The sequence below is a fragment of the Marmota marmota genome, unplaced genomic scaffold (genome assembly GCF_001458135.2).
Source record: "Marmota marmota marmota unplaced genomic scaffold, marMar, whole genome shotgun sequence".
Lineage (NCBI taxonomy): Eukaryota > Metazoa > Chordata > Mammalia > Rodentia > Sciuridae > Marmota > Marmota marmota.
The window spans coordinates 23487331-23501152 of record NW_026000229.1 but is presented as its reverse complement, the minus strand read 5'-3'; the positions used below and the strand labels follow the sequence as shown (position 1 = coordinate 23501152).

At 33.6% G+C, this 13822-nt stretch overlaps 1 protein-coding gene across 11 annotated transcripts in view; it reads left to right on the top strand.

Annotated features, from left to right (window-relative positions):
- The first annotated feature begins 71 nt into the window (after positions 1 to 71).
- Positions 72 to 13822, top strand: part of Tcf12 (transcription factor 12) — a 339696-nt gene continuing 325945 nt past the window's right edge. For 3 of the 11 annotated variants that reach the window (XM_048793154.1, XM_048793153.1, XM_048793152.1), the window contains exons 1-2: positions 72 to 356; positions 1334 to 1406. In XM_048793154.1, the coding sequence (XP_048649111.1) occupies positions 282 to 356; positions 1334 to 1406 (148 nt within the window). In that variant the 5' untranslated portion in view covers positions 72 to 281. The remainder of the gene's footprint in view (positions 357 to 1333; positions 1407 to 13822) is intronic. The other 8 variants (XM_048793156.1, XM_048793158.1, XM_048793157.1 and 5 more) reach the window with 8 other exon arrangements.

Below are 13822 nucleotides of genomic sequence, written 5' to 3'. Positions count from 1 at the left end.
GGAAACTTGAGGGAGAGGCGGCGAGTTGCGGGAGCCACCGCGTCGCTCTCGGGCCGCGCCGAGGAACGCGTGGATTCAGGGACCCGGCGCGGGCGCTGAGCTCTCCCGCCCCCTGCTCGCGCCGTGGTGGGAAGGAGTGGGAATTGGAAGTCAGCTGGGCGCTCCCAGTGCTTTTCCTCCTCCCTTACGCCTCTTTCCATCCCCTCACACACTTTGGGCCTCGGTGGTCTCTCGCTCAGCCCGTTTTCCCCTGCCTTAGGACCTGCTAGAAGTGGCCGAAGATGAATTCCCAGCAGCAGCGCATGGCCGCTATAGGGACCGACAAGGAACTGAGCGACCTGCTGGACTTCAGTGCGGTAGGAAAGCGTTCCACGGCATCTTGGGGTTCTACTGAGGTTTACAAGGAAAAAAGCAAGCAGAAAAGAGGGGGGAAAGACCTAGACACTAGGCGGGGTGAACTCCATCTGTTTTGAGCAGTAGTTCTCAGGGCTGGAGTCCAGCTCCCCCAAGTTGGACACCTGAACTTTGATGTAATGTCTAGACTTGCAGATTTCAAACTTTAATGCCAGAGGGGTCGTTTGATTTAACCAGTTAAAAGAAGAACAATATAATCATGAGCTTTGGTTGAGTCATTCTTTGACCCTGATGATTATTAGTGATTTTAAACTGTATATAGACAAATTGTTTTTTTTCAACTCTTCTCACCATTTTCCTCCCTAAGATATGTTTATGGTACCTGAAAGATGTCAGCTGCAAGAAAGTGAATCCAGGGCTAAAATTTTCAGCTATTTGAGCCAGTACTTTTATTTTAAGGTGCACATACAGTATACATGTACGCACTCTATCTGTAGTCTCAACCGGGAAATATCTTAAAAATATATGGTGAAACCACAGGGCTGGCTTGAATTTCTTTATCAACTGCTATTAGAAGACAGGACTAATACCTGCTTTATAGGACTGTGTTATCCTTACTGTACATAGTAATTTCATTGGACATGATTCTGACTGTAAGTGCATATTAAGTAATGTTAATATAATGAGATTCACTTAGTTCCAAAGTGAAGATCATGGGTAGAAACTTACTATTTAAACTTAATTAAACCGGAATCTTCATGTAAATGACTGGGTTTTCAGAAAAGAATGTAGTCAGTTTTTTTCCAAATAGTATTAGGAAACAGTATCAGTGTTTCCATTCTGAGTCTGAATGTATCTCCAATTTTATTTCAACTTCCCTATGAAATATAGTAACTAACTAATGACACTTGGTGGAATTTTATTTGCAAAGAATCTAGAAGAATTCAGGATTAATAGATACATTTGGGTTATTTTGCAGATGTTTTCCCCACCTGTTAATAGTGGGAAAACCAGACCAACAACACTGGGAAGCAGTCAGTTCAGTGGATCAGGTAAGATGTCTAAAACTAGAAACTCATATTTTGGTGGTGTAACACATTTTAGTAAAAAAGTATGAAGCATTTTAGTATCTCTTTTCATGCCATTTTCTAGTGTGTCAAGTTAAAATTATAAATAAAAAAAAAGGATCAAACATGGACTGTTTGCTAAAGATTCATTGATTCAGTTACAAGAATTTCAATACAGATTTAAAGTTGTTCATTTTCCTATGAATTTAAAATTGAAAATCATCTTGAGTTCAAAGGATTGTTTCAAACCTTTATATTTAGAAAAATGTCACAAAAAATGGTCCATGAGTGGTCTTTAAAACAAATTTTTTCATATATATATGTAATTTGCTAAATTTTAACTGTCACTAAACCTGGATTCTAAAAAAATGGTAAAATACTATTATTGATTATGTGTATACAATAATTGAGTCATGCGATAATTAGTAAGATGTATTTATTTTAAAAGTTGGCTACTGGAAATTTATAAGTAACTAATTTCATGGGCAGTTATCTAAAATATTAATGGATGAAATGTTAGAAATGAATATAAACTTATGTTTTTTTAAATTATATGTCTTAGATGAATAAGTTCTGTCTGTTCTATATTCACATTACATTAGGGTAATGTTTATTAGATTCCTATTTCTATACCAATGCTGTTATCTTTGAATTTATTTTTGGTGTATTTATAACTATTTTGTTCCATTATTAGACATTCCATTTTTTTCTAACTTTTTTTTAAACTCATCATTTTAAAATTAATATTCCAGAAGTTAAGTCCATTCTGATGTACAAAGGCTATAATTTCTGTTTGAATTTATTCCTTGGTACTCAGAGAGATGGAAAATAGTAAAGCCATAGCAGCAGCAACATATGAAAACCAAGTGTCAGATCTCTGAGCTGAAACGCAGTAATTGCTTTTTGATCAGTGCTTTTTATTTACCCTAGTAAACTGATAGTTGATTTCTTAAAATACTGTGAGAACAAAACACTGGGAATTTGAATAACTAATTTAACACTTTATTCCACTTCACATTTAAAAAATGTATCAGATCATACACTACTTTACTAAAATTCATTTTTAATTATGAAATTACAACTTGTGGGGAAAATATAGCATGCTATCTAGCATCTCAAATAAGTAAAGCATTTTATAGCCTAACAGATAATAAAATATTACATTTGTTCAAAAGGATATCATGAAATGTTAGCCAAATCCCAACTCTTCTCTCATCTCATTTTTACTGGTAATCATGTGAAATTTTACTGTTTTGGGAAATAGAAAAAAATTATAAATATAGAAGTTGGATATAGTCTTGTGTTTTGAAGACATTTTGGTTTTTACAACTAAGAATTCATTTTCAGGAACTTTCAAATTGCCTTTGTCTAACCTTGTATATTTCCTTCAATGAGTAGTGATATTATTTTATATTGTTCTTACTTACGTTTGGATAATATATATTTTTTGAAGATAGATGCAAGGAAAATATATTTAACTGGATACTTAATGAGAACTAGGACTTGGACTTCAGAAACTTGCTATTATAAATTCTTCCCAATTTTAGAATAAGAACAATTATATCAAGAATAATTATAGTCTGTGAAATTAAAAAGTGTTTAAACTCACATGTGGATTGCAAGCATGGCATTGGAGTTGCTAGCTTCCTTTCATTGCATTACACAAAGAAAATGTTATTCTGTTTTGTAGAAGTGGTCACACTTGATTCTTTGGAGTAGGAAATTTTTAGTTTTATCATTTGTCTATTGAAAGTTTGAACTTAAACACCTGTATTCAGTGGACATGGAAATATTTACCTGGGTGGTTTGTTTTAAATGCCCCCCAAAATTATAATAAAATAAGCTGTGACCTTCAAAGTTAGTGAGTGGATTTAAATTTAAGAAGAGGAAAAATGGTATGTGATTATTTTATGTCAAATATAGGGTAGATAAGGCTTCACTGTAGCCATTTTTTATCTTAAAGTGAATGTCTAAGAGAAATTGACAGAGTAATATTTTATTTATATTTTTTATATACTTTATTGACATGTGAATAATCTTGTGCCCTGATTTCAGAGGATATTATGTAATACATTATAATGCCTGTTTATTTGCAGCATGTAAGGAGCTAAAGAAATGATTTTTGCTTTTGAAGTGCTACTATAAAGATTAGAGTTTTTTTGTCTTCGAAAAAAAATTTGCAAAACCTTATGCCTATTTCTTTTTGAAGATGATAATTTAACATTGTGCAGTATAGTTCTTTTTGAAGATGATAATTTAACATTGTGCAGTATAGTTTTCTCTTGATTATTTATTTGTCCTTTTAGAGAATGTCTTAATTTCATAGTAGATTGTTTTTGAGAAATAGTATATAAGACTTTTAGAATTTTTTTTAGCTGGAAGTATACAGTATATATTATAATATGTGATATTATCTGTATCTTACTTCTAAAGCAAAGCAACTTATATGATAGCTGACATTTCGTCAAAAGTTATGTAAAAGATATATTTACTATTTTTCATCTCTAAGAGTTTATTATAGTGTTATTTCTTCATCAAGGTATTAATTTCTTTTGTAGTATAGTTTCATTGTGAATTTATCCATTTGCTGTGTGAGGTGTTCTCTAGTGACCTTGAGAAAAGTGTTTCTGTGGAAGTGAAAGGTGAGGTATTCTATTAAGGTAGTATATAGAAAGAAAGTTTGTGGAAAGGATTGATAAAATGGATATGGTTCAGGTATTTAATTCTCCTAACCCCCAACTTTAGGGTTTGAGTATGCAGATTAAAAAAAATATTAGATTAAGTATTTGAATGTTTTCTGAAAATTTCCTTTGTATTTTAATCCAAGTAGTAAGAGATGTTGGAGGGGAGTGGTATAATTTTATAAGCCATTTGTATTGATTGAGTTTGTCTTTCATGCTTCTATCTAGAAAGTTACTTTAACTAGGAGGTTAAAGTTTTCCTTTTCCTTTTTCAAATTAGACTTTTGTAATAGTATAAGTTTCATCTTAAGAGTTTTGGGAACTATTTTAAGAAATATCTTCTTGTAATTTTTAAATTTAAAAAAGGAATACAGTTTATCATTCTTCAGTTACTGATCAGTTGGAGTGAGAAGGATATTCAGAGATACATAGTTTTTTTTTTTTTAAATATTGATGTAAGGCCAGAAAAATATTAATGAATTCTCATTAATTGCTTTTCAGTGATTTTGTTTTAATTAAACTTTTTGTTTTGAGATAATTGTAGATTTATATGCAGTTGTAAGAAGCAATACAGAAATCCTGTGTAACCTTTACTCATTTGCCTGCAAATGGTAACATCTTGCTAAACTGTAGTACAATATCACAATGAGGTTATTAATAGTGATACAATCAAGACAAAAAAACTGTTCCATATCACAAGAATTCCTGATGCTGCCCTTTTATAATTGCATTCTCTTCTCAGATAATTAAAAAAATCTGTGGTAAGATTATTAAATACCTACACATCATATTAAGCATATTAAGATTATTAAATGTCTACTTGCCCTAGTAAACATTTCAGATTGCTGTAGCGTTATTTGAACTTACCAAGAAAAAAAATTAAGAGAAAACCAAAATTTTACTAATGTGTTTTTAAGGTGAACTACAGTAGAATAGGAATGGTGATTTTTTTAAACAGAAGGAAAACTAGGTTTGGCCTTTCCTTTAAGGTATTTTAATGTTTGTTATGTATAGGGTGTGGGTCATATTATACACTGTGTTGAAATTTATAGTTATAAACTATAATTTTTAGTTATATATATTTGTTATAATTTAAGCTTGTTAGACATTTGCTCTGTGTAAACTATAGTGATGAATGAGAGTAACTGCATAGTCAGCAGGGACGTGGTGGAAAATATATTTTAAAATAAATATGGTAAGCTATTAATAGATCATTTAAGGGAAGAGTTAAGTAGCAGAGGAAAAATTAAGTAGCAAAGGGGTCTTTTAGTGACAACTTACATGTGAAAATACAAATGGAAAACTGAAAAACTAGGGACAAGATTATACCCATGAGTAGAATATATTCTTTAGAACAATTCTTATAATGTTCAAGCTATTGTGGATCTAATGGATTTGAAAAATGACTTGATTAGATCACAGCATTTTAGATACTTATGGTATGTAGGGAAGCATAGCTGTATTGATGGTTTTTGTCAGTTTTCATAAACAGTCTAAATAAAAACTCAAGTTTCTTTTTTTCTTAAACTATCCTATGGTATATTGTCTTCTTTGAGTTTTAAGATTTAGATTCTCTTGGAATGGGAAGATAAAGATGAAGATATTCAACCTTGAATATAAGAACAGTTGTTTTCACACTTTGTATTTAACAAGGCTGTATAGAATATATTCTTTTATTAAAACCAGATACCCTTTTCGGTTCTTGAGCAATTGATAATTATGCCTGAATGTTACTGGCTGCTTTATGTTGTTGAAAACTGGTAACCTGAAGATAAAATGTAGAATTGTAAAGTAAATTTCTGTAACAAAAAATGTCAGAAACTGCACATTAATGTAATTTCAGTTAAATTCATAAGAATCAAGATGTGCCATAGATTCAGGGAACAGGCTTAAGGAATACTCAGAAGTTTTGAATTCAGAGTTGTCTTGTGAAGGAGATAATGGAAAATGAATTAGGGAAAAGAACTGGCCTCTCAGGCGTGGATTAGCATGAGGAGATACCCAGAAATGGAATTTGGCTCCATCCAAGGCCCTATACAGTTTGGAGAAAGAGAAGCTGGTTTGTATTGACACCATTCCTGAATTCATGTCATATACTGTTACCTGGAATGATTTTGCATGAGTTTACATACACATTTTATCACTTGTTAACTGGTTGATCTTGGGTAAGCTACTTAACCTCTCTGTGTTTCTGTTTCTTAATTTGTAAAGGAGTACTAACAATATAGCTATTCATGTGAGGTTGTTATGAAGATTAAATGAGCTAATACACTTAATGCTCCAAGAACAGTAAATGGCATAGAGTGAATTATTAGTGGGGAGGCTATAGAATAAGGAAAACATTTGTTTATTCAGGAGACTTTTGTGGTTATTCAGGGATGAGCTGCTGGTAAAGGTTTGAATTTTATGTTAGTATAGAAAGTAGAAAGGAAAAATACTAGGAGTAAAGGGTTGATAGAATATGAAGGGTTGAATTTCTGTAGGTAAGAAAAATGACTCAAGGTTGTAGTTATGACACCATTGGAAAATGGAGCACTGGAAATAATGAAAATGCTGAATTGTTCTGAGCATTTTAAATTTTATACAACTGGTCTGGGGATGTAGCTCAGGAGTAAAGTGCTTGCCCAGAATGTGTGAGGCCATGGATTCAGTCCCCAGCATCAAAACAAAACAAACAGATAAAATAATCACAAGACCTCAGACTCTTGGCTAATTTGGGGATTTATGAGAGAAGGATGGTGGGAGATAAAGATCTTACTGCTGCTTATAAATTAATACATAGTTGTCATTGTAAAGAAAACTGGGGAATAGAAAAAGCAACATGGAAAGGAAAAAAACCCTTATTTTACTATCCAGAGAAAATCGTTATGTTTTCATTTTTTTCCCCCTATAGTCCTGATTTTTTTTTCCCTGATAGATAGCAAAGTTGAGATCTTAATGATGGTTTCATTTTCTGTACTGCTTTTTTATTTCACTTAATATTTTATCATTAATATTTTCTCGTATTACTAAAGATTCTTGATAAAGTTGGATTAAAATTGTTATATGCAGTTGTTTGGGATGGATATTGCATAACTGAAGTCAGTTCTTTATTGCTTGACATTTCAGAATTTTGTTTATTAATTTATAATTAATGTGGTAGTGAACACCTTTTTGTATGGACATACATTTTTACCCAATTTACATTTTTGTTTTTTTTTTTTTTTTTTTGATAGAAGACATAGACTCTGTTTTTGTGCCTTTAAGTTATAATTAAAGCTGAATGAATTCCTTAGGGAAATGCACTCAGGGAGATAAGTGACCAGGCCAAGAATTGATATAGTGCTGGAGTTAGGTGTATAAAATTAGTGACTTTCTTGATTTTCTTTTTTTTAATATTTTTAGCTGTAAATGGACATCTTTATTTATTTTTTAAATCTTGTGCTGAGAATTGAACCCAGTGCCTCACACTTGCTAGGTAAGCACTCTACCACTGAGCCACAACTCCAGCCCTTTTTTTTAAAAAAAAAATATTTATTTTTTAGGTGTAGATGGACACAACACAATGCCTTTATTTTTATGTGGTGCTAAAGATCGAACCTGGGTCCCTCCCGTGCTAGGCGAAGGCTCTACTGCTGAGCCACAATCCCAGCCCCTTTGGTTGATTATTTAATGTAAAAATATAAATTTTTATTAACATATGAAAGGTAGATGATGACATTTGGTACACATTTGTATTTTTGTATAAAAGAGTATGCCATGACTAGAGAGGGAATTCCTTTCATTCTCTGTGTTTTTTAAATTGGAGTGGAATCTAATTGGAGTCTTGTCAGTAAGACTTGAATTTTTTACTTTTTATGAGAGATGCAATGTTGTGTGGTAGGAAGAGTTGAATTTAGGAGCCAGACAACTGGTTTGGAATTAGTATTTTGCAACTGATTAGCTATGGGGTCATAGACAAATCATTTGACTTAAATTTCTCATTTGTGAAAGAGGAATTATAATACCTACCTTTGGAATCCTTGTGAGATTTAAATAAATGAGAGTATCTATGTATTGCCTGCCACGCCCTGCCATGTAGCTACTTCAAAAATGATCACTACCCATTATTATGCGGCATCTTCTTAAGTAAAACTTCAGAAGTTACATAATAATAATAATAGCCAGTGTCTATTGAATTGCTATTGTATGTTAGGCATTATACTAAGTAATTTATAGACATTATCTCATTTCTTATTGGAGAAAATGAAACGCTTTGTCGGTAGTAATGGTGAGAAAATGTCCTCATATGGACAGCTTATCAAAATTTCCTTTTTTAAAAAATTTTTTTTAGTTTAGTAGATGAACACGCAGTATCTTTTATTTATTTTTATGTGGTGCTGGGGTTTGAACCCAGTGCGTCACACATGTGAGGCAAGTGCGTTACCATTGAACTACAGCCCCAGCCCCAAAATTGCTTTTTTTTAATATTAGTTTTTTAGTTGTAGATGGACACAATACCTTTATTTTGTTTATTTGTTTTTATATGGTGCTGACGGATTGGGCCTAGTACCTCACACATGTGAGGCAAGCATCCTACCACTGGCCACAACCTCAGCCCCTCACAACTGCTTTTTAGTGCCATAAAACTATATGTGTATTATGAATCTGAAAAGTAATCAAGGATGAGTAGTTGTGAAAGCTCATCGGGTACCTAAGAACTTTAACCTTTCTTCCTTCTTTTAGTTGATTGTTGATTTCTTCTTAATCCTGTCTTTTTTTTTTTGGTGGTGGGGGGGTACTAGGGATTGAACTCAGGGGCACTTAACCACTCAGCCACATCTCCACCCCTGTTTTGTATTTTATTTAGAGACAGAGTTTCACTGAGTTGCTTAGCTCCTTGCTTTGAATTTGCCATCCTCCTGCCTCAGCCTCCTGAGCTGGAGGGATTACAGGCTTGCACTACCATGCCTGGCTTTAATGCTGTTATTTGTAGATGAGGTATGGTAGCATATAGAATGGTGAATAGAATGTGTATGCCTTTTGAAAATGTTCTGCAATGCTTAGGCATCACCATTATTAAAATGTAGTGTTTTCTCTACATTTTTTCTACCTACTTAAAATTCTGAAATGAGGTATAAAAAAATAAGATAAAAATTATGTGACCTGAAAGGATAGACTAGCTGGGAGACAGGAGACAGGTTGAAGAGAATGTTAAGAGTCTCCAGGATAGGACTTTTCTTCTCCTTCTCCTTCTCCTTCTTTCTCTCTTTCTGTTTTTTTTTTTTTTTTTTTTTTGTGGTGCTGGGGATTGAGCCCAGGGCCTTGTACATGCTAGGTGTGGTTGAACATTTGTTTAACGAGCTACATCTCCAGCTTGTCCACTTTTCTTCCTAATGGCAGAGGATAAGGGACATAAACTCCACTAGTAGCCTGAAGCAACATGTTGCAAGTCAGCAGAAGAAATCATCTTAAATATTAATGCACATTTTACTTTCTATGTAGCATAAACATATATGTCACAGAATATACATGTTTTTCATTAACCATCAGTAAAACAAGTTCTGAAGATGTGTTTTGCTTGGCTTGTGGCACCATCGTCTTCCCCTTGTTTTTCTTTGTATTTTGGGAGTAGGGACAGGGTCAAATGGGATACTGGCCTATACTATCCCCAGCAGGAAACCCAGTTCTGAAGCATATTCTTTAGTTGTCTTTATTTCTGAACTTTTTCTGCTTCTACAGAAGCCTATGATTAGGGAGAAAATTGTTTCTGTAGGGAGGAAGCTGTTATTTCCATAAACTAAAACACAGATAGATTTGTTAGTAATGTAACTTATTTGAGCCTGTTTTCTGTCTCCAGCCAGATCATCCTGTAACTTTTTAACATACCCTACTTAGGAAGAAAATGTGTATTTTTGTTTGTTTGTTTTTTGTGGCACTGGAGATTGAACCCAGGACCTTGCACTCACTAGGCAAGGGCTTTACCACTGAGCTACATCCCCAGTCCTGAAAATGTATTTTTTTATAGAGAGAACCACATTTTTTGTATGTTCAAAATGCTCTTTTGTGTTCCAGGTAAAATATGTGCTCTCATAAACACCATGGTGAGTCATTCAAGCTACTGTAAATTGCTTGGGTACTAAAATATCACCTTTAAAGATCGTACAGAAATGAGAATAGATAAGAAATTGTTTAAATTTTTATTGCATTGACTCAGGGATGAAGTCTTCAAAATATTTTAGTAAAACAATTTGAGACAAGAGACGGGACAGAAATTATTACTTAAAAAAATTTTAACCAATACCATACCTTACTATATTTTTGGTTATTAAAATTTGAGAAATTTGGTTCAAGATGTCATTTTGCCATCACTGTTTCAGGTATTAAGAAGGTACATGAATTTGAACTAAGGGTTTTCTCTGAATTTGTCATAATCAGACTGATGAAACAACATTCTGGTTATGAAATGGAAGTCTTTCTGTAGGCTGTCTCCCTCAAAAATTGTTTATTTGCTCCTGGTAGTTCTGCCAGTGAGCTGTTGTGAGCAGGATCAGCTTATAATTACTCCTCCACTACTTCATTGGTGTCTAATGTAGAGAACACAGGTTGGACTTGATCTGAGGCTGCTCCAGTCAACAAGCAAATGTGCTGCTGTTCTCAGCAAGAGCTGGGAGCCTTGGTGGGGCATGGAGTGGGAATCCCTGCTAGGAGGGATTATCATAGTCAACTGGAGGCATATGTTATTGTTTGAGGTTCTTGGGAGTAAATAAGAGGTTTGCTTGTGTCACTGGAGAGGAAAAAATCTAGGCTTTGAACTTAATTGTGGAAGCATGGTTTGTCCACAAGTGAATCTGAGCTTATATGGTCACTTGTAGAGCAGGAGTAAGATCCTTTTTTTTTTTTTCTGATTGGAATATTTCCTGATTGGAAGCCCTGTTATATCCAGCTCACTTTGTCATTTGCTCAGTGTCCCATTTGCTTACATGCCTGCTATTGACATGTTTTTCATGTTGATCTGTTTTGGGAACTGTTTTTCGATGTGATCCTGCTTTGGAATAAAGTTAAAGAATGTTTCATATTGAATCTCTTGATGGCAATATGTAGATAGATTGAATTGACTGTAACTTTCCAGCTATGCAGGTAATTATAGCTGTTTCAAGACTATCTTGAAATATCTTTTTTTTTTTTTTTAAGGGTTTTGTTATTTTGTTGTAGACGGACATAATACCATTATTTCATTAATTTATATTTATGTGGTTCTGAGTATTGAACCCAGTGCCTCATACATGCTAGGCAAGTGCTCTGCCAATGAGCTACAACCATAGCTCCTATCTTAAATATCTTTGTAATGTTTCTCATGGAAGTATCAGCTAGTTCTTTTTATTTTAGATGATAGCATGTATTATTATTTGTTGAGACTTTTTTTTTCCTTCCAAAGAGCGACAATCCCTGATCTAAAAATTTTGAAACCCAAAAAAAGATGTAAGCAAGAATTTTCCCATAAATTCAGCGTAAACATTTGCTAGCAATATCTGGTTTTACCTAAAGGGAGGCTGTTGACACTATTTTCCTAATTACTGTGTAGTTATCAGGTACTGGGAATGATTTGTAACTTACGATTTATGTACTGTATTAAGTTGAATTCTTAAACCCACCTGATCCAGTGAATTTCAGAAAAGGAATTAGGGAGATACCCCCCTCACCCCCATATTGCTTTAAACTCACAATAAAGAAATTCTTTGGTACTGAAAGTATAGACTAGGAACTTTATTATTATTTAAATAAAGAAAAATTGTGAAAAGCTTGTTCATATAAGGCGATCTTCTCAGATTATTGGCTTTTTTAGGTTGAACTTTGTTTTGTGTAGTTCACCTAATATGTTGATTTAGGGAGTCAAATTCTGTTTTGAGGAGAAATGAACTTTCTCATCTTTTGGACCCAGGAGTGTACTGATAATTCTCTAGTCAGTTAAAGCACACAGGGAAATCTTTGGGGTACTATATGGAGAGTCAAATTGTTTTCACTGGTTCCTCATTGTATATATATATATAACCAGCGTTAGATGATCCCTCTAAAAAGGAAGCCTCAATCTTGACCATACCTTTTGTGAAGTTTGAATACTGCCTGGGAGTATAGACAAGAAAATTCTACCAAGCTCCAGTGAGCTTCATGATGAAAAAGTGGAGCTAAGATACTTATTTGTAGATAAAATCATTCTTTAGTAAATTTTATTTCCTTTTATACAGGGAAGCACTTTTCAGACCAGTAGTATAATGTTTAGTCCTAAAATACCCTCATTATAATAACCCTTATTAAAAACAAGTTGTGGGGCTGGGGTCACAGTGGTAGAGTGCTTGCCTAGCACATGTGAAGCACTGAGTTTGATCCTCAGCACCACACAATAATAAATAAAGTCATTGTGTCCATCTACAACTAAAGAAAAATATTAAAAACAAACAAACAAACAAGTGTGGCTCAGTGGTAGAGATTTGCCTCACATGTATGAGACACTGGGTTCAGTCCTCAGCACTACATAAAAATAAAATAAGGGCATTATATCCATTTTCAACTAAAAATATTAAAAACAAACAAGTTGTGATTCTAATGAGTGAAATTTTTCCTCATGAGCCTGCTATTGGCTCAGTTCCACTGCTATTTAATGTAAACTGTGAAAATAGTAATGAAGTATGTAAAAACTAGTTTGTCATAGTCTGTTTTGAGAGACAGACCGGTAACCTGTTTTTGACTTTTCTGTTTGCTTTGTAAGCTTGTTCACTATAGTGTTCCCAGTGTTATTGTTCCAAGAACCATGATACAACCACAATACAAATAGTCCACTTAAGGTTTATACCTGTACTGTAGGAACACAAAACAGGAGGTACAACCAGGGTCTGTCTTGTCTTCATATTTATATAACCCCTTTTGTCAAGCTTAAGAGCAGTGCTACAGTGAGCAGACTCCATTTATGTTAAGTTAGACTCCAGAGACTTGCAGAACAAGTTTTAATGGCAGTAGGACTTTGCCCAGTGAATGATTGGGAGAAGGGGAGTAGTCTTACTCTTAAAAAAAAAAAAATCAATAATGATAAAATACTTCATAAATATTTACTCATACACTGTTTACTTCAAAATTCTTATAGGAAGTTGGTAACTGTTCATTTTACAGAGGAAATAGAGAAGTCAACAGTGATATACATTTGCCTGTGGTTTCTTATTGCCCCTCAGAAGTAGCAAACTGATCAGTTGTAGTTGCACCTGCACTGATACCAATCTACACTACAGTACGGTTTGTCTTGAAGAGGAATTTAATATCTTTAGAAATCTTAAAATTTTTTTGTAACAAGAGTCTTAAATAGGGTGATGTTTCTCCAAAAGAAAGTACTTCAAGATTTATTTTTATTAAGAAAACTTACCAAAAGCTTCTAAAAAATAGTTATTTTTTATTATGTAAAGATATTTAATATGAATTTTTACAAGCTGATATCTTTAGGAGAGTAATTCTTTTTGTGTGTGGTCTTTTATTGTTCAGCTATCTTTAGGTTTTGTGTTTTGGAAAGAAGATGAAATTTGATAGGTGTAAGATATTGGGATGTTCATACCTATTATTTAGTTGAGGTTGTGGATAAGAATGGTCACATCTCCCGTTGGAATAAATTCCTAATGCTTTCTTTAAGAGCTATCTTAAATGGTAATGACAAGCATAGGTGGTAGGTGCTACAGTAGAACTGAAGACTTTGGAATGTATGGCTAGGGTTCTTGAACT